The sequence below is a fragment of the Syzygium oleosum genome, unplaced genomic scaffold (assembly GCF_021117445.2).
Source record: "Syzygium oleosum isolate NSW1041296 unplaced genomic scaffold, Sole_v2.1 Sole_v2.04, whole genome shotgun sequence".
In the NCBI taxonomy this organism is placed as follows: Eukaryota; Viridiplantae; Streptophyta; class Magnoliopsida; order Myrtales; family Myrtaceae; genus Syzygium; species Syzygium oleosum.
The window spans coordinates 5,807,075-5,828,881 of NW_026607488.1; the positions used below are offsets into that span (position 1 = coordinate 5,807,075).

General features: G+C 41.1%; 1 protein-coding gene and 1 pseudogene across 1 annotated transcript in view; one reads left to right on the plus strand and one right to left on the minus strand.

The window, feature by feature from the left end:
- LOC115674297 (pleiotropic drug resistance protein 1-like) overlaps positions 1 to 21,807 on the minus strand; it is a 63,042-nt gene that overhangs the window by 37,887 nt on the left and 3,348 nt on the right. The window contains exons 12-24 of the mRNA XM_030596652.2: positions 21,625 to 21,785; positions 21,440 to 21,543; positions 21,178 to 21,334; positions 20,982 to 21,095; positions 20,733 to 20,896; positions 20,312 to 20,644; positions 19,721 to 20,011; positions 19,541 to 19,624; positions 19,323 to 19,456; positions 18,942 to 19,169; positions 18,627 to 18,798; positions 18,229 to 18,483; positions 17,842 to 18,146 (exon numbers count right to left, since the gene is read on the minus strand). Coding sequence (XP_030452512.1) covers positions 17,889 to 18,146; positions 18,229 to 18,483; positions 18,627 to 18,798; positions 18,942 to 19,169; positions 19,323 to 19,456; positions 19,541 to 19,624; positions 19,721 to 20,011; positions 20,312 to 20,644; positions 20,733 to 20,896; positions 20,982 to 21,095; positions 21,178 to 21,334; positions 21,440 to 21,543; positions 21,625 to 21,785 — 2,455 coding nt within the window. The 3' untranslated portion in view covers positions 17,842 to 17,888. The remainder of the gene's footprint in view (positions 1 to 17,841; positions 18,147 to 18,228; positions 18,484 to 18,626; positions 18,799 to 18,941; positions 19,170 to 19,322; positions 19,457 to 19,540; positions 19,625 to 19,720; positions 20,012 to 20,311; positions 20,645 to 20,732; positions 20,897 to 20,981; positions 21,096 to 21,177; positions 21,335 to 21,439; positions 21,544 to 21,624; positions 21,786 to 21,807) is intronic.
- On the plus strand, positions 364 to 14,229 carry LOC115674462 (probable protein phosphatase 2C 57; annotated as a pseudogene).

Here is a 21,807-nt window from a genome sequence, read left to right on the forward strand (position 1 = left end):
TATTATGAGTACAAAGGGTGAGATGAGAAGACCTGAGACCCTCTTTCAGGGACCGCTGGAGTTCTATCCCCGCAACGGTGTATTAGGTTTGAGTCATGACTACCGTTCATTTTGAGTGAACCCTTACTACCATCCCACCACGATTCCAACTTTATGTGTCCAGAGCTCGGTCTTTCAGTATAAATGCTTTTAAATGATTAGCTCCCCTGTAAGGATTATCGTGTTTTTGGGGATTATGATCTTCCTTCTGGAACTGATTAATGCAAATTGGTTAGTCCATGGGAAGAGCTAGAACTGAGTTTGTCATCAAATGCTCGACCCTGTTTGAATATTTTGTTCTTACTTCATTAGGTAAAGACAGAGATGTCGGATATCTCTGATAATCTAATCTCGGGTGTATGGAGTTGTGAGTCTGAGTTTCTTCCGGTGATTCGCTCAGGGAAATTTGCCGATGTTGGCTTTCCTACAAGCATGGCGAACGTATATGTTTGTGTCGGCGACTTTGTTCGTGATTGTGGACTCAATAACACGGCAGATGGGCCAACGCATACCATTGGGTATCGACCTTCTCTACTTTCTATTTAACAGGCTTTCATGTTGAGAGCATTAGCTGAAGCTGTGCTCACCACTCAGTGCTATCAGTATCTTTTGGTCTGCCTCTGATTTTCTTAATCTGCCGATTGCTTGCTCGTCTGTTTTCATGTTGATGTCAGTCTATCTATTCTTTTCCAACTTGGACAATAACCACCGCCTCTCTGGCCCCCGGCTGATTCTACCACAGAGGCCAACCACTGACAATAACTCCCGCCTTAATACAACTTTACAACTTTCATCGTTATGTTCTCCCCCTCGCGTGTGAACTGCCAATTAACTTATCGTCTCTAATACCATTTGCTTGGGGGGTGAAGTTGAAGCCCGATACCTTAACCTAGGAAAATCGCTAAGAGAGAATCCAAGTCCAAGCCCGTTAATATATCCAGTTGGACCTACTTTAATTTAAAAGCTTAAACCTGTGAATTATGGGCCAACTAAAATATATCAAGTACTCCACACCACACCTATTGTTCCATGTAGCAGTTTTTTTAACACAACTCACACGGGCATCTCAACGTTTCAAAGAGTAACTCTTCTCAAAATTATAAAGACTGCCGAGTTAGAATTTCATTCTAACTAAAATTTTCTTGTTGTTCGAAACGATCCAACTACAGGAGAACTAGTAGAGAGGTTCCCTCCTTTTCAGCCCAACTCTTTGGTCTTAAGAATGTTGATTCTAAGAATAAGTGGTTGTCCTTCTCCAACCCTTACTAATTAACTTAAGAGCGGACAGCTAATGCAATCCACTTATCGAGCAGGATTCTATGGTTGGTATGATATCGACTTTATTATGATCAACCATAGAGAAAAGATTTTGTGGTTTCATTGATAGCTCAAATGTAATACAATGACTGTTATTCGGTCTTTCTTGTGTACCATTTGTCCATAAGAAATTTGTTGATAGAGGTCGATGCACATGAGGAATGTAACCATGGTTTGGTCCTTAACCATTTAATATCTTGTGGTACCTGTGCTGGCTGCTGCTTTAGGACATTATTGAAGCAGTTGTGCTACCGAGTGCTATTAAAGTTTCTTAAAAATTGATTCTCTTGATCTTTAGAAAGGACATCTCTTGCAATAATACCCGCTTCTGATTTTTTCTATGACTAGGAAAAGTTTTCTACACGTGCTTTATGGTAGCACTTTGGTTGGTTTGTTCGGTTTGGGATTTTAAAATACAGAACCAACTCTGTATCAGCTATTGTTTTATATGAAATGAATGATGATCAAAGCTTAATATTTTAAAATTACGATTTTCTTTATATTCCGCAGGGCTATGATTCAAACGTTTTCCTCAATCTTTTTTAATTTGTTGATGAGAGGAGAATTATTGTATCGATCGATCAGGTTTTTGATGTGCATGGGGGAAAGCATGCTGCTGATTTTGCTTGCTACAACTTGCTGGCAGAACATTACTAAGGATAAGGGCTTTCCTCGGGAGATTAAGAAGGTTGTTGCTTTAGCATTTTTGCAGACCGATGCTGACTTTGCAGAAGCTGGCTCCTTGGATGCTGCTTCTAGGACCATAGTCTTGTATGACATCTCTGGATTAACTCACTGAGGTATTGTTTGCTTTGGCAAGTACCACACTGAGCCCGGTTTTGTCCTTCCTGGGAGGTCACCCATCTTAAGAGTGATTCCACTTGAGCACTGTAAATTTAAGCACTGCCCTTATGTCACGCCCCGAACCCCTACGGCACGCGACACCGCCTCTGGTCGATTCAAGCGACATCCTAGGAATATCGCTGACCTCAAATTCGCCATCAGAGATTTACTACCACAGCGGATATCAACAATTAAACCCGGACAATTAAAACTGGGGAGAAAAATCAGGGAGAATATACATATCTTTTTCATTTCCTTCTTATACCATAATATTTACATTTATAAACTGTCCCATACATGTACATGCATATCGCCTTTCTCAAAAACCGATACTCCAAGGATGAAAACTTGGGTTTACTACTACTCCAAAAATGGTGCTCGCCAAAAACCCATTCTGAGTCTGAGTCCCTTTATACCGTCCCATCCACTGAGGACTCCAAAACGTTCTGGTGGCGGTGGCGGAAGATTCATGGGTCCTGTCGGGGTTCTGAAATTGTTGGTTGAAACAACCGTGAGAACACTTCTCAGTAAGTTCACCCCTAAACCCAACCTAGGCTAGGCTAGCATGCAATCTCCTGACTGGAAACAATTATTCAAATCACAATACCACAATAGTCAGACAATTATCTGACCCTGCAGGTTAGGCAGATCAACATACAATAGTCACGGCACATGCGTGGCACGCATAATCACACGTATGTCAATCACACGTTCATGCACCGATTCTCATACATTCGCATGCCAGTCTATGCATGTTCCATGCATGCAAATGTCGTCTACATGTCATACGCATTCTCCGGCCCACTGGCCCACACTGGCACACTGGCAATTTCCCAATTTATTATTAATTACGACTCGAGTCCACATTATTAACGGCCCGGTGCGTCTAGCCTGCTTCAAAGTGCATGAGGCGCAACACTGATCTCCTTACGAACCAGAGCCTGCTTCAAAGTGCATGAGGATGGTCGTCTTCCGGACGTACCGGGCATCGTTCTGCTTCAAAGTGCATGAGGACGGTATCAACCCGAAGGTCACGACCTGAAGGTCCTTCGGTGATCACACAACTTATTATTATCTGAACCCAGCGTATAACGCTTCAGGGCATTTTAGGTGATCACATGCTCATGGCAGATACGCATTCTCACACAATTTCATCACATACCTCACTCTCGGCATACACAATGCGTGTCCATGTTATGCAATGCAATGCACCATGAGCGCCAATTAAATTCAAGCACTCAATATCGCCACACGCTGAAACATCACATTGCAGGCACAACAAATAATATTGCCAGGCTCAAACATGCGCACAACATCATTCAAACTCAATCCTGTCAGATGTAAACACACGCATATACCACTCTTATCCCATTATTCCGTCCATTCTCATTTCCTCTTTTTCATTCTTCGCCAGTGACCCGCGTAAACGTACACGCCTCAAGTCCACTGCGACCACTCACCACATCCGGCCCGCGTACTCGTTCACGCCTCAAGCCCCTCGATCGCGCCCCGAGCATCACACGCCTCGGTCCGATCCCACGTTCACTTTCTCATGCTATTGCCTCAAATTCCGTGCACACTTGCACCCCACACTTCACCACATCACCATTTTCACACAAAAGCACATTTTCACATAAAACAACATTTTTCTTTGTTCAAATGTTTTCAAATCATTTTCAGCCCTTCACGGGATTTTCATAAAATTCCAAGACGGACCTAACGGTACCGAACACGCATCAAACGACTCACCACAGCACAATGCACAGTACTCCCACAGCTCGTGAACAGTAATTTCTGCACTCAAACCACAAAATCACACCACCGACTCTTCCCGACACTTACATGAAACTCCGGGCCGGACTCAACGGTATCATTCTCGTACCCAACAGCACGTCACAGCATACTCAACTTAATTACCACAATTTACTAATAATTTAAATATGCATCCAATACGATAATTCCCATTTTTCTCCAACCAAACGGCGTCGGATTAATTCCGATTCTTCACGGGACTTTCTCGCCATAATATCTAGGTTCCAAAAATTCAACTTGCGTCCCAATCGGACCATCACAGCTCGGTGAACAGTAATCCACAGCCGGTGAACAGTGATTCGAGGCATATGAACAGTAATTCGCAGCCTCTAATTTTCTGAATTTCCAATAAATATTACCCGAATTAATTCCTAAGGCCTGCCATAAAATTTTCACCCCCTATCCATGTGATTCCGCACCTAATTCCATACTGATTTTGTTCGAATTTACCCGTCGATACCCGAAGTCCTAAATTAGGTTTAGGCGAGACTTACCCGCGTTCTAGACTTCCTCGGCTAGAACGGAAAGCGGCGGCCCTTAATCGGGGACAACGGCGACGACGTACAATTTCCGGGTGGCGGCGATCGGCTTGGACGGCGATGGCGTGGCTTGCGCGTGGCCGAGGGCCTCACGGCCAAGAGAGAGAGGGAGGGAAATAGAGAGAGAGAGGAACGGCGGGAGGGGGTGATGGTGGCGTACGGCGGCGTGGACGGTGGCTTGAGGGTGGTCCGGTGTGGTGGCGGCGAGCGGCGGCGCCGGCGGTGGAGAAAATGGCCAAGGAAGAACTCACGGTGGAGGAGGGGAAACTCACGGCCAAAAAAGAAAAAAGGGGGGGGGGGGGGGGGAGTCCACGAAGGAGAGGGAGAGAGAGAGAGGAGAGGGTCTTATCTAGAAACTTTGACCCAAAAAAAATATCTAAAGCAAAAATGACTAAAATACCCGTTCTTCCATAAGCATGCCCTTTGTTAATCCTTACGGGCAAAACAGTCAACTTCTTCGTTTCTTGTCCAAATTGAATTTTTCCGAAGAATTTGAGCACACCAAAATTTCACACGTGTCACGTACAACGTCGTCCTAACGTTCTGGCGTGACTTCCTAATTTTCCAGTGTCCAATTTGGACAAAAATTCCATAATTAAATTCTATTAAACGCAACTCGAGCGTTTCTCAAGCTAACGGGCGGCTTGCTTCGGGGAAACTCGCAGAATCGACTCATGACTGATACTGAATCGAGTCACGTGCAAGTCCGTTCGATGCGTGACGATCTCGGTTGTCATAAAAATCGCGAAGATCAATTACTTGATCTGAGGGGTACGATCGTTCGGTATAATTTCGGAATCATTCGTCAAGTCGTTTCGTGGTCCAACGGAATCACCCGCGATCCACTACTAGGACAGTGGCGAACTGACCCCTAACTATCCTTGGATCGGCCAACAGTGGCTCAAAATATCACTTACGCGATTTAATGGTCGAAATCCATTCACGGTTGAATTTTCTTTAGCCGCGCGAATTTAATTCCCCTATTAGCCTTTCCCTAATGGTTAGCATTCCCAGGAATGATCAGTTCCGGGCGAGAATTTACTGCGAGCACATTTCATAAAACTCAATTATTCAATAAATTCCAATTGGTGAAAATTTCGGAATGTCACACCTTATGTCAGAAGGCGCCTCTGTGAGTTAATTTCAGTTTTCACGTATATATCTCTTTCCGCATTTGATGCAAAGTTCAGTTAATTCTTGCCCCTTCGGCATTTTAGAAGCCTGCTAAGAGCCTCTCTTTGTCCAGAAACTCTCTATGCGACCACTCCCCCATCCTTGTCGGACCGGGTCGTTGCACCTTGGCTGCTATAATTATAGGGACCTTAGAATTTTGTTGGATGATGAACTTTTCTAAAAATAGGCTAGAGAAGAATATCACAGATCTGAATTCCATGCTGCGATAATGACGTTTGGTTCATATACAGTTGTTCCGTGTTGGGCTTTATTCTTAGGCCTAACCTCTAATCCTATGTTTCGTTTCTTGATCGACGGCGCTAGTTTTTCTTTTTCTTTCCCTTTGCTTGATAAAATCAAACCATGCTAGCTGTATGTCCCGAATTGTGAGTTTTGGTGAGTTACCTTTATATGGTTGTTGTTGTTCCTGGTGGATTTGATATGTGTATTTTTGTCACACCCCGAAACCTACCAGAATAGGGGATGACACGGCTGTCTTTCCACCCGAAGGGCGTGGCCTCAAACCACCCAAAATGTCCCCGCGACATCGCTCTCGCTCTATTGGCTACTAACCAAAAAACGTGAAAAGATTGAGGAAAAGAGGGGGTGAGCAATCACAGCTCAGTAAGTAGTGTGTATCTTTCTAAGCAGATCGAACAACCATTATGCATACATAAAGCAATACCAAAAACTCATATTTTCAAACCCACAATATCATATACATATCATATCAAATATGAGTTATCTTCCTTTCACAAAATTTGATACAAACTAGAAAATACTCATTTAAATCAATAATATCAAAGCAAAAACCAATGGTCCATTCCATTGGTCAATCTTATCGAAAAAAATACGTCAATGGTCCATTCCATTGGCCAATCTCGTCAAAAGCACACGTCAATGGTCTATTCCATTGATGAATCTCATATTACATCACATGTCGATAGTCCATTCCATCGATCAATCTATTGTTCAATATCAAACTATGATCACGCATCTCGCCCCGTGATAAGGCGACCAAGATTCTCCCCTAGCAAGGTCTCCACATACTATAAGCCGGTGGCTCGGCCCACAAGGATATCCTAGACTAGTATGCGCATACCCACAAGCCTCTCAATGGGCTCACGTCGATATTGAGCACCAACACACATCCTCCAATAATCCACAATACCAAATCCATAATAAGTCTCATAATCAACAATCAACATCACCAACTGATTTCACAAAACAAAACACATAATCTTTCTCAACTTCGTTCGTCAAACTGAACGCATTTTACAAGACATTTCTCACATCATTTCAAAATTCTTCATAAATCGATATTGACGTAATGTTGTTTATAAAACGTTTCTCAAATCATTAAGGACTCATTCCATAAACTAGTTCGCAACATAATATGTATATATCCGTTCGCAATATATCTTAAAACCATTCTCGAATTTCTCATATCGTTCTCAAATATCAAAAGGGTAGTAATTGCCCGATCCAGAATTTTATGCAATAAATATGCTTTAGTAACTCGTGCGATACTCAAATTCTTATCACTTTCAAAACATGAGTTTATAAATTCATAGAAGAGATAGCACCACTCACCTGGAATGCCCCAAAACCAAATAACGTGGCTAAACGCGTCGATGATCTCGTAATCCTATTAATTGAACGAGAATCGACATCAAAACCAAGTAAAATACTGAGATAATTACTAAACGGCTAAACGACACTTAAACGATAACAAAACAACTCACGCGTCGATGATCTCGTAATCCTATTAATTGAACGAGAACCGACATCAAAACCAAGTAAAATACTGAGATAATTACTAAACGGCTAAACGACACTTAAACGATAACAAAACAACTCAAAGACGCCCACAAATTGCTCATCCAAAGCCATTATCCAAATCGTCCGCCACGCGGAACTTGAGCGCAAAACTTGATCGCGTCATAACTTTCTTCATCGAACTCCGATCCTAGCAAACTTATAGTCAAAAGAAAGCCCGTTCCGAGATTACAAAAGCCCTAACTTGGCCGTCCCAAAATCGAGCCGAAAACTGACGAAAATCGGCCTAAAGCCCACTCGTCGCGCACTATTCACCTTGTGCGACCAACTTCAAAAATTCATATTGGGTAAACCGTAGGTCCAAATCACGATCCGTAAAATCCCACGGCTCCACAACACCACAAACTATCAATTCTATATATATATATATATATATATATATATATATATATATATATATATATACGCAGCTCAACGACTCAAAAATCGGATTTCGCCACACAAATCTCTAATAATTCCGAATTTCAAGCCCTAAATCCGAAACTACTTCGATGGAACGAACGAGGGGTGCGAATACATACCGGACGTTGCTAATCGAAGTCGAATCGGCTTGGCGAGTCGTCTGGATCATGAGCACGCTAAATTTCCCTTTCTCCCCCCTTTCTTTTTTCTTCTTTCTTGTCTTTCCTATCTTTCTCTCTTCTTTTCCTTCCTCCCTAAAAGCTCTCGGTCCTCTTTTATAAATTGAAGTCCACTGTAGCAAATGTTGACTTTTCAACATTTTTGACATTTTGACCTTTTTCTTTTCTCTTTTTTTTTTTAAATATTACAATTTTTCTTCTGGGAAAATTTGGCGCAAGCGTTATTTCCATTACTCCTTTTGCTTATTGATGACGACAACACCGCGATACAATAACATGAACAAGCCTCTTCAATGTCCTGAAAATTGTGTGGCTGAATTTGCTTTGTGTTTTCATTTTGAATACAAACATGTTTTCATTTGTCATTTTCAATGTTGTTTTCATTTGTCAATTTCAAAAGAGATGGGTTTTTCTTAAAAATAAATAGAAAAGAAGAAAAAAAATGGGCTCTCTTTATAGAGCAAGAGATGGCACGTTCAGGAAAGGGAACGAAGAAGAAAGGAGAGAGGGAGAGAAAGAAAGAAAGAAAAAGAAGAAGAAAGGGAAAGGAAAAGGAAAGGGGTACACGTCACAAGGGCCTCACCAAGCAGGATTTACTTCGATTCGCAATGCCAGATAAGAATTTTATGCCATCTGTTCGTCTAATCGGAGTAGTTTTCAGAATTAAGGCACAAATTTGAAATTATGTGAAATTTAAACTGCACAGTCCTATTTTGGAGTTGTTAAGCTGTGGAGTTACGTGGAAATCATGGATTAGGGCGTTGTGGAGCAATGGGGTATGATGGGAGTATTTGAAGTAACTTTTAGTTAGAGCGAAATTTTAGATTTTCGCGCGAGCTTCGCATTGCGGATAGTTTCAAATAATCTCTTTGGGCAAGCAATTTGTTGACGTGTGAAAGTTATTTTGTTAGCGATTAAGTTTAGTTTAGCCAATTCATAGTTGAGGTAGTGTTTTACTTGATTTTGGTTTTGACGTCGATTCTCGTTTAATTGATAGGATAACGAGATTGTCACCTCATATAGCTATATTGTTAGGTTTTGGGCATACTTTGAAAATGAAAAGGATTAGACATATAATGTGCAAAGTATGATTTGGTTGAAAGGCAAAAATGATATTTATAGCATATTTGATGCATAAAATCTGGATATGGCATTTACTACCCTTTTGATTATTTGAAATGGCATGGAAAACATTTTAGGAAATGATTTACAAGTTGATTATTGTGAAATGGTTCGAAAAATACTTTATGAAAGGGATTGCAAAAATGTTATATGTATTGATTTGTGAATCTAATTTATAAAATGTATTATGTTGTGAAAAGGTATATGTTTGGTAAAGTGAAAACAATTTCTGATACTGATTATGGGTTGATTTCGTGGAAAAAATTGATCTATGAAAGGTTATATGTTTTGGTTGATTAAAAATGTATTCTAATTATGAGATGGCTCTGAGTTTGTTTTGGATTATCAGAGATGACGGTTTGATGCTCATTATCGGTGTGACCCGGTTTGGGGTTTTTGGGTATGCATACTGGTTTGAGGATCTCCTTTTCAGCCGAACCACTAGCTAATAATAGGTAGAGACTTTGCCAAGGGGAAGTCTCGGTCGCCTTATTTCTAGGTATTGTGTTGTGACCATGGTTGAATATTTAGCATGAGATGGATCAATATAACAGACTTGATGTGTGGTCTGAGATTGATAAATGAATAGACAATTGATATGTGAATTGATGAGATTGATCAATGGACTGGATCATTGATATTTGTTTTGCTATTATTGATGAAATGAGTATTTTTTTTATATGTATAAAGCTTTGTTGAAACTATGAAACTCGTTTTTGATCTTACATATATATATATATATATATATATATATATATATATATATATATATGATATATTGTGGATTTGAATTAAATGAGTTTTGGTATGGTTTTGTAAATATACATAGTGGGAGCTCAATTTGCCTAAAAAAGATATGCACTACTCACTGAGTTGTGATTACTCACCCCATTCATTCTAGTTGCAAATAAGACGGGGATTTCAGTATTTGGATTTTGGATACTATTGGGTATGAGTTGTGTATGCTAATGATATATGTGGGGTTTAATTGAGTCTAGAGATGTATACGTTGTTGATGGAATTTAGAACTCTGACCATGTAATCAGATTACTGTTCTAACGTATATATAGATGGAGATATATATTATGATAACCGGTTAATGTTAGTTATGTTTGAGACTGCATCCTTCAGGTAAAAGGAAAACTGTGTCATTTCTCCTATTTTTTTTTTGGATTCGGGGTGTGACATATGCGGTATCATCTGGATGAAGAACACACAGTTTTAGCCGAAAGAGTTTACTTACAATAGTGAAGGTGGAAATTAGCGCAACTGAGCGATAGGTTGCAAGAGTGAAGATGCTCATACTGGAATTCAAGTGAGTTAGAGATTGGTATTTGTGACATTCCGAATTTCGGCCCATTTTTGGGATTTATAAAACGTGTAATTCGTCAGTGTGCTTATAGTAAAATCTCGCCCGGGAACTGATCACTCTCGGTTATTGTTTTTAAAATTGAGATTTCGCTAGAATCGCACTCGATCGAATTTGGTCGTTATTTAGAGCCCAAACGTTGGTGTCAAATTTCTCGGAGTTCCAGGACGAATTTAATTGGACGGTGTCGATATTATTGTGGCCAGCCTCGATATTGCCCGGGATATGCGAAAAGTGAAATTTTGACCGGGTGCTGATTTGGACTAGTAGACCTCCTTCGTAGTGTGTTTTAGTTATTATCTTTTAGCCATTTTCCTAATTTATAATTAGGATTTTTCGTAGGCCGTTGGATCATTTTCGGATTTGAACGATGATCGTCGGATCGCACTTAAGTGCATTTGACTTTCTCTCTCCCCTCTCTCTCTCCTCCCCCATGTCGCCGCTGCCCCACGCCGCTGACTTCCTCTCTTCCTTCACGCCCGCTGACTCCCCCACGTTGTTTCTGCCACCACTCTGCTGCAGGTTCTGCTTCACGCTGCTGTTCCCCCCATCATGCTGCTGCTGATTACTTCTACTTGCCGACCGCCGACACCCCTTCTTCGCCGACTTGTTGACCTCTCCTCCTTGCTTGAGTTCCTCTCGCTGACCCTGCCGCTGCCCACGCCTTTCTTTTCTGCTGCCCATGATGAACTTCACATCTTGCTTCGGTTACGCCCTTTTACCTCTCGCTTCTTCACTTCTTTGCTGCTGTTTTCTTCTTCATTTTGCTTCGTTGCTTCTTGCTTTTTCTTGCTGCTGCTCACCAGACCGACCAGCTCCCTTGCTCAGCCACCCTCAGCCGCCGTGAGCGCCACTCATCTCAGCCACACACCACCACCGAGCTCACTCTCTCCCTTCCCTTCGATTCGCCCATCCCGTCACCACCACCACTCAGCATCACCAGCACCTTCGTCCATCTCCACCAGCCAACCACCTCAGCCGTCCGGCGACCGCTCGCCGCCGTCCAGGTTGCCGGAAATCGCCGAGCCACCCGTCTGACCGCCGGAGCAACTGCTGCTTGCTTGGCTTGGCTTTGTTAGGCTCCCTAGCTTGAAAATCTTGCTTAGGCCTTGGGTAAGTGGCTTCCTAACCCTTGACTAGGCTAAGGGGTGACTAATGGACATGTTAGGGATGGTTTAAGGGCTGTGGATAGTTGGTTTAGTGGCTGGTTGTGCTTGGTTTGCTTGGTGGTGTCTGTTGGTTAATTTCCGGTAAGGTTGCTGCTGCGTCGCTGGATTTTGCTATTTTTACTGTGACTTGTGTGGGCCGAATTTGAGGAAGTGTTCTTCATGAAAGTTGTTCATAACATCTTGACGTTTGACATATATTAAAACTGGAATTTTTGGAGATCATTTAGTTCCATTCATAATTCCATTTTTGGACCGAATTCAGTCTGCCGGATTTACTGTTCATCCGACCATCTGGTCTCTCCGATTTTCTACAAATTTTTCCAGACCTCTTTTCAACAGACTTCCTTCACAAAAATTGTTAAGAACATTTGTTTCTATGACATATAAAAATTTGAAGACTTTCCAAAATGATTTGGGTACTGGATGAGATGCATTTTGATGGTCAGGCGGCCTGACCGGACGGGTTGAATTTTGTCTGACTTCAAATGACAAAAAGAGGTGTTTACAGTAGGAACTGGGTTTCGAGTTCTTCACGGAAAATGTTTATCAAGATGTTTTCTACGATATATCCAAATTTCAGAATTTTTGGAGTTGATTTACTATTTATTTTAAAGGAAATTCGGTGACTATGTTACTACCCAATTTGGCCCCGATTCTGTGCATACTCGGTTTTTCTCTCTCTCGGGAACTGATCGGTGTTACCATGACATTTTGGTGGATTTAGTTGACATTGGGCTAATTTACAAAGATAAGAATTGGTAATGATTGTTGAGGTGTGTGCATGGTCACGACACGTTCCGTCTAGGTGGGAGTTCTAGACGATGCCCGGCGGGAGTTCGGATGCCGTCTAGGCGGGGGTTCTAGACGTTGCCGATCGCGGTAGAGGCCGGATCGATGCTCCTTTGTGGAATGCCGTCTGGGCGGGGGTTCCGGACGTTGCCGTCGCCGAAGTAGCGGGACGATGCCTGGTTACGCTAGAAGACCGGAGGGAGTTCGGTGGCCCGAGGGGTCGTTAATAATCTGGACTTAATGAGTGCGATTTGCATTGGGGAATGCTTTGCCTGAGTTAATTGATGAGCACGTCTGGATTATTAACCATGTTATGCTTGATCATGCCATGAATTGCTTTACGCATGCTTGATGGGCAATTGGCCATGTTATGGCGATATTCTAACGTGCAGGGCTCACGTATGTGCCGAGGCGAGGTAAGGGCGCCTGTGATTGTCATGACATGTTGGATGTCGGTATTGCGTGTTTAGAATTGTTCGGAAGTACGCTTTGGCCTAAGCGAGGCTTAGGTAGTTGCTTATTGAGAAGTGTTCTCATGGTTGTATAACCAAACCATTTCAGATCAGCGACCGTGATTGATCCGGAGACGCTGCCAGGATACTACGGGGATTGAGGATAGGTCGAGTTACCCCGTCTTTTGAGTGCACCTTTTTGTAGGGGAGTTAAGCTTACCAATCACCCGATCCTTGTTGTTGTGCGGGTTCGTAGATAGTGGCCTCGTAGAAGGCTTGCAAATGTATGTGTTGTAATCGACGTTATGTTTATAAAATTGTCTTGTTTATGTGTGTTCTTTGTCTTTCTACTATCCCATTGTTTATATGTTGTACGGAGAGTTCGAGGTTGCTTTCGCATGCATTACTCGTTAGTGTTTCGATTGGGTTGGTGACAAGTCCTGGGCTGTCGCGTACATTACGACCACAAAGGGATGATCGCGCGCTCGTAGGGTTCGGGGCATGACAGTATTTGTTGGAAAAGGCATAGTTACTCTTGTTATTGCTCTTTCTCATATGGTTTGCAAAACCTCTAGATACATATTTAAGTGATCTAAGGATTTATTTAAAGCTTTGTTTATGAGCAAAGCAATTTTTTGGTGCTTTAGTGGCAATTATGCTAAAGGCATAAATGATCATAACATTTGACTTTTCTTTTGTATGTGATAGCATATAGCAAATCGTTACTAGTTGCAAATGCTGGAGACTGTTAAGCAGAGTACTATGTCGCTGTCCATGAGCAAAGCAACTTTCTTAGTGCTTTAGTATGCTAAAGCATAAATGGCCATAGTCTTCTCCATTTCTTTTGTAATTGATAGCAGATGTCATTGGTTTATAATGTCGGAGACTATCAAGTAGTACTATGCCGCCGTAGGAGAGCGATTACGATGTCAAGGGACCATAAAACAATAGGTACCAAAGAGACGAAGAAAATTGAGGCATCAGGGGGAATATGTCTATGATGGGTACCTTTATGTAGCTTGTGCTTTAGGTGATTGGTACATGAAAGGAATGAAAAGTAAGGAAGGAGGGCCACTCACTGTCGAGCGAGAGCTAATGAGCATGGATCTAACTAAAGATGATGAATCTCTCGTCATAAGGTGTAGACCTGTCAAAATGGGTATCCATTTCTTAACCTATATTTAATAGGTTGAGTTGTTATATGGATTAGTTATATTCATTAAATGGGTCATAAATGAGTTTAGAATGGTAAAGTCTACAATAATATGAGAATTAAATGAGTTCACAGCTTACTTAGATGTAACCCACTTCTATAACTCTTTCTTCACTCTCTCTTGCAATCTTACCTCAGTTTGGATATGAATTTTGTTGATTGTGTCAAATATGTAAATGTTTTAGCAATATGGGTCTCAAAAGAGACTTCAAGAGCACAATGATCCAGTTTATGTGTTGTCATACCCCAGCTCCTAAAAGTATAGTGGAAATGATATATATATATCCAATTATATATATGATAAAACAATGAGTTGGTTACAGAATTAGATTTTCTAAAACATTAACAAATACTATTTTAGACATATATCCAAAAGTTCAACTACTAAAAATTCCCTGTCGATATCGCTCTCATCATACTTGGTGCTACCTGAAGAATCTAAAAAAGATTTGAAATGAATTGAGAGAACAACCATAGCTCAGAAAGTAGTACATATCTCCTCTAAGCAAATCGAGCATCCACTATACATGTTTATAAAGCAATATCATAAACAAAATAATCCAAACTCAAGATATAATATATGTGCCAAATCAAATATAAGTTATCTCATTTCAATAGAGCTTTATACGTATCATAAGTACTCATTCAATCAACAATATCAAATCAAATATCAATGGCCATTTCCATTAATCAATCTATATCAAATCACAAATCAATTGTCCATTCTATTGATCAATCTAGTGCTCATATTTAACTACGGTCAAGCTTAACGCCTGTGAAAAAGGCGACCAAGTGACAATGTCTCTACCTATATTATCCAGTGCTTTGGCCCATAAGGATATCTTGAGAATAGTATACATACCCACAAACTCTCAATGGGTTCAGAGCACAACAACAATGAGCATCAAACACTAATCCATCATTTACAAACCATTTCAGAATTCATTTCATAACTTTTCACAACGTTTTTCATAAAACAATTCTCAAATCATTCACAAATAATCAAAAAATAATAAATATTCAACCTTATTTTATGTAATATGCTTTTCCATAACTCATAATATATTGGATGCCCATCACTTTCAAGACACGAGTTTAAAAATTCATGTAAGCGATAAGAACCAATCACTGCTAAACAAAAGCCCAACTCAAAAGTTACGTCACTCGGAAAGTTTCAAAATCCTATCAAAGAAGCATTATTCAAACATCATATTTACATGCCAACTGACTTCGGTTAAGACTCTACTAGGCAACGAATCATTTCACTATAAGTCGACAAAAGACCTCAAGGACAGCCTTGCGCGACGAATAATCTATTTGTGCTCGCGCTACAAACTTTGTCGGTCCATATTTCTCTCTACCAAACTCTGATTAAAGTGAACTTACTGTCGATTGAAAGATCTTTTGAGGTTCTAAAGGACCCGAAACTTCACCGACCCAAAATCTAGCCAATACTAAACGAAATAGACACGAAACACTGCAGGTCGAGTTACTATACAACAATTTCTGAAGATTTCGAAAATTCAATATTGACGTCTGAATCGCAATCCGTAAAATCCTAGGTACGCGAGGGACCTAATTATTAGTATCGGAGAGCTCGGACTCGGTGGGAGCGTCACCTGAGAAACCAACAAAGCTAAGGCTACAATTTTCATTTTACCCCTAGAACAAAAAGGAAAAACACTTGCAAGAGGGAAAGACGGTGAGGAACTCTTATCGATCACATGCAAAAAGGCGTTTTCAGGTATCAATCGATGTTTCCTGATCAACAGTTCAACTGTGACTTCTCTCTTTTCTTTTTCTCGGTTTCCTCCGAGATCTCCCCCCGCTCTTTTCTTCTTTCCTTTTTGTTTTGCTTTTTTCTTTCCTTTTCTCTGCGCTCTCACTTCACTTTAAAATTCACAAAAGGGAGGAGCTCATTTTGCATTATTGGGGTGAGGAGCTGACTTGAGCCTTACCATGGGCTTTTGTGCAGTTTTTTTTTTTTTTTTGAAGTACAATTATTACATGTGTTGTAAGGATCTGGGTAGATGAGGCTTTGAAGAGGAAGAGTGAAAATAATCTTGGTTGCATTTGTTGTCTGCTTTCAATCACATCCTCCACCCAACTCATCGCGCCACGCTCAAGAGTTCATAGGAGCTTTTCGGCTGAAGGTTTGAGAGAACTTCAGAGCTACTTAGATAGCTTGGCTGATCAAGGAGATAGAGACTATAACGAGGTTTTTGTCGGTTCTCTGTCCTCATATACTTGATCGAGATAAAGTCTTGCTTAGGTGGTCATAATTTTGGAGTTACAAACTGTACTATATGCGGCATATTGTCAGCAGCACTTTTCATTTTTGTAGAGATCTGCTCGAGTTCCGATTGTCATTCTTGGCTGCTCGATGATAACGTCTTCGGTATTTTCTTCTTGGTTTGTACATTTAATTGTGCATATTGGTAGATTTACTCCGTATGAAAGATTTCACTGGAGGTAACAACTATCAAAATGGGTGCTTCGATTATCATACGGTATTCACTGAATGCCTTAGAGTTGCAACACTTCCGTTTGGGATGCTGTTTAATCTACCTTCAAGGATCTGCAACTTGTAAACTTGTTTCACCTGATGTAAGTGCTATGGCATCTGACAAGCTTTATCCCCAGAATTAAGCATGAGAGCATAAGTTCAATAATTATTCGATAAATTCTGAAGAACTCATATATATGTGCGCGCGCGCGCGTTTTTAACTTTGATGTACGACCATTTTTCGCAGAAGCAGGAAGACGAGTGTTGCAACTTATTTGTCAAATTGCTTGAAGTAGTCTTATGGTTACACTTTCCTATATGACTTTACAAAATTATATTCGACTTTCTTCAATAAAACTTTTGATCCACACAAATATCTGAAGGGTTCATCAACGGTAAAACGCAGCGGAATATATAGAACCCTAGACAGGATCCATGCGTATATTGAAATCGAGACAAAAGTTCGATACGTACCTTTTGCAAATCGAACGTAAATTGACAATTGATTGTGTCTGGATTAGCACCCCAAGTATTGCGCCTCTACCGGTATCCACACACGCGAACGGAATTCTCCAACAATCCACGTGCTAGCGAAAGATCTTGAAGTTCTTTTTTCTTGAACGCCTTTTGATTTTCGATACTTCGTCGAAAAACCCCTAGACAGAGAATGATTCTCTATCTATTTATACAGCCTCATTATCCAGCAGAATTAAAAGAAGTGGGCCAGGCGATTTGGGCCCGCCAAACCGTCCACTTTCAATTGTACGTTTAATCGTTATCTCATAACGCGTACGACCACATAGATAATTTAAATAAGAGAATAAATTAAAATCTACTTCTTATTTTAAGTAGATCCCGGCGCACAGAAAATATTAACTCAATTCGCTTTTGTGTGCGACCCCGTAATTTCACTAAACATTAGCAGTGTGCTCAAAACTCTTTTTGGCCCACAAGTCATAAGCGGTCTCTAGCAAGACATTATGACTATCTAAGTATAGTGAAGGTCGATTTTCCGACACAACCTAATCCACAACTAATATTAGAGTATCAACCTTGATTGATTCCTAGGGCAGACCACTAACAATATCTTGTAACAATTTCTCTCCATCTCCCGTTGTGCTGTCATCACCTCTTCTGGAAGTTGAATGCTCTGATTGAGAAGGCAAAGATGAATCCAAAGAGGAGAGCGAAGCCGACCAGCATGATTGCAACCACTCCCAAGAAGTCATGCCTGAACCCAAAATAACTCCTCACGAACTCTTCCACTATCTCGCCAGTGTCAAGCCTGGTCTTAATATCTCCAAACTGTGAGGCCAACAGTCCATACAATGTCCAAGAAAGGGGACAAGCCCAGTAATACCATCTCCACCAGATAGGAATTCTCTGTTGAACAAAAATATTAGCTCCTCAGATATTTTTCATTGTTTTTCCATTTTAGTTTCAGTGAAGATATCGATTAACTTACTGTTCGAGGAACGATGAATCCTGAGAATAGGTTCCAAATCGCTAAGAATGCAGAAGAGGTTATGGCAGCTATGTTGTGGTTGGGCGTGACCGCCACGTTCATCATCCCATAGTAAGTGAAGTACAACAAGCTGAAGAACATATAGAAGATGTACCAAAAGAACTTGCTGGCGGTCCATTCGAACCCGATCATTGAATAGACAATCACTCCATAGATGACAGTTTGGAGGAAGATGTAGGGAATCTCGATGATAACCTGTGCAAAACAATTTTGTCAAACAACATGATGGATTCTCTCAAGACTCTTTACGAATGCTTCTTGAAGTCATTTCCTAGTTTCCAATGAACTACCTAAGTCTAATAATTTCACTTAGATGTGAAAGTGAAGCATGTCCTAACCTGTGCAAAGGCATAGGGCAGAGCGGAATACATTCCAGCCCCTCTCTCTCGATAGAAGACCGTCCTCTCAATAGCCACAACAGGTTGAACCGAAGTTGAATTCTGAAATCCGATGAAAAGGCAAGCTGCGTACATAGAGCCCATTGCGTTGAAGAGATCTTGCCGGCTTCTCCTGCAAGTGCCACAAGTTTTGAGCAAATAATGTCCATAACTGAGCCAGTGTACTTATTTTTCCAAGTCCAATTCCACTGTGTTTCGCAGCCAAAAAAAAGAGTAGAACTTGTTTATCTGTGAATATGGATTTCTGTCAATTACCTTTTGGAGCCGAGGTTCCAAAATATCGTGCCGAACATCAGAGCGATGAAAATTGTGAATAGAAGTCTCACGGCTGTGTATGCCGGGTTGCGCCAATATGACCAGTGTTGTTTCCATAGGCAAGCCATACACTGGGTGAAAAACGATTGTGAATATTGCGTTGGAAAATAGAGATCTTTTGACCCTGGTGGAGGTGTACTTAGCTCGTTGATCAGAGCTTTGTTTCTCCTGTTTTAATCGTTGAAGAAAGCAAGACATGTAAAAGTTCAGCTACTAGGCTTTCTTAGCTCCACTTTTCAATCTTCAACTTTATGATAATGTCTTTGAGCTTCTCGAGCTGAAAAACGAAAATTATTCTGCTCCTGAAAAGTTACTTCTTACCTAAACAGTTCCGAATTCCTGTAGACTTCAGTGAAGTTAACCCCGAGGATTTCTTCTTGAGCAGCCGTTGTCACCTCCAACATCCAAGTCGCTGGATTGTATCCGTCTTTAATTGTTGGAATTCCGCTAATGCCCTTTGATTCGGACGCATGTAGTGTTAGCGTTTAAAGCTCAATGTAATCAAAACTCAGTTTCTTACTGCGCAGCAGTGAGCTCACCTCAAAATAGTTGATCAGGTGCGAGGAATGCTGGCCTAATGGACCGACATAGATCTCCTCTCCGCCTCTTTTCAGAAGAAACAGCTGCATATCAATAAGGAAAATCTCTCAGATACTTCGTTGTGTGGAAAGACAAAAGCAAACAGATAGCTCAGTCCCTCATGAAAATTTGTGTCGAACCTCATCAAAAGCATCAAATATATCGATGCTTGGCTGGTGGATGGTGCAAACGACAGTTCGCCCTGTGTCAACTGTGTTTCTAACCGTTCTCATTACTATAGCAGCTGCCCTGGCATCGAGGCCAGAGGTAGGCTCGTCCATGAATATGATGGACGGGTTGGCTACGAGCTCCACTGCAATTGTCAGCCTTTTCCTCTGCTCGGTGGAGAGGCCATTCACACCAGGCAACCCAACTAGCGCTTCTCGTAATGGGGTAAGCTCTACAAGCTCCATCACTTCTTCAATGAACATCTGTAGATGTTGGATCAATTTCTAGTTAGCGCTCTATTGCTGGGAGGGACTCGAAGGCAGCAAAGTTTTAAGCTGTCTAAAATGTTTACGAGCTGTGGTTATCCTTTGAGAGATGCCAAAAATTCTTTCGGTCTATGTGGTGAACAATGTAATCCATGAGAAAAATTCCGTCTGGTGTAGCTTTTCGAGAAAACAAAACTGTCTTTTGAAAGATTTGTAATGTATCTCTTTCTACTGATAAAAATGTAGAATTCACCTAAGATGGATGTCATAAAACTAAAGGATCAAGTAAATCTCTACCTTCCTAGTCTCAGATTCCACTTCAGGAGGTAACCGAAGCCATGCAGAATACACCAAGGACTCGTAAACTGTGACATGAGGAGAGTGGATATCGGTTTGTTCACAGTATCCCGATATGCGAGCGAATGTTTCTTGTTTCTTTGGGTACCCAGATATTGTGATTGTCCCGTCGATGTATCCACCTGTTTTCCTTCCAGCCAACACGTCCATCAGAGTGGTCTTTCCAGCGCCGCTGACACCCATTAAAGCTGTCAATACTCCTGGCCTAAAAGCACCACTAACTCCCTTTAGAAGTTCCAGCCGATCTTCAGGAATACCTTGAGCTTTCATTTCCTGATAACGAGAAAATTTTCAGCACATCTGAAAGTTCTGCACCTCAGTTCAATTGTCAGAACCAAAGAATCTTCCGAGCAAACAGTACCTGGGGCATGTCTATGGCGTATCTGATATCATCAAAAGCTATAGAAAGCGAATCGAAAGGAAGAACCATTCCTCGTTTCCTATTCGGGTCCGAATCATTTATGCTCCCAACTCTCGTAGACAATGATCTCGATGTGGCACTTCTTTGGCGTCCACTCTCTTTTTCTGTATTATCACGATAGTGATCCTTTGGCTTAAGTTATACTTCTAAAGAAAAAAGAATACAAGATATGTGGGTTCTGTGGCTCACCAGATGAACTCCTCTGGCTCCCTCTTGATGATAGCTCAATGACCTCTCCGTTCTTGCTCGCAATTTTCTCTGCCAGAGTCTCTTTTGATAGTACAGCTTGAGGCTTCCCAAATGCTGCAGCAAAATGTAAGTAATTCACCAGAACTGTACACCGAATCCCGAAAAAAAATAAAGAACCTTCTGAAGAGAGACTTACGGTCGAGATATTTCAAAGCCACGGTGAACAGGAAATTAAACAGAAACATGTATCCAATCAAAGCTCCTACTCCGATCCAATACCAACGTGCTTCGGGAAAAATTCCACGGGACTTCAGGACCAAAACTCCTAAAGGCTCTGTGGCATTAGGAGGAATCTATACCACAAAGGTTCCGAACCTTCATCAGTTGATATTATAACAATTTTACCTTTATTAATTCTTTGCGTAGTCTTAATGACAGTTTCATAAGAAAGTACTTACATGTCTCCATTGCTTTCCGAGAAATTCATTTACAGCGATAGCATTCTGTCCATACATCATTGGGGAGAACCAATAACCCCATATCCACCATGGCTTAACATCATCTGATTTCAAACAATATCACATCAGGAAATTGCATATGTGAGTGCAAATCAAAAGAAGAATTATTTAGACGTCTGGTTGACCTCTTGCTATGATGAATCCGCCCAAGACCATAACGGTAAGTAATCCAAACGACCCAAAAGTGTTTGCCACAATCACGTTCCTTCCTACTGCCCCGATGAATCGGAATAAACCAGAAGCCATCTGATGTAGGCATAGGAGAAGAAAATACTGTTTGAAGAACCTGGTAGCAAAGCTTTTATTAG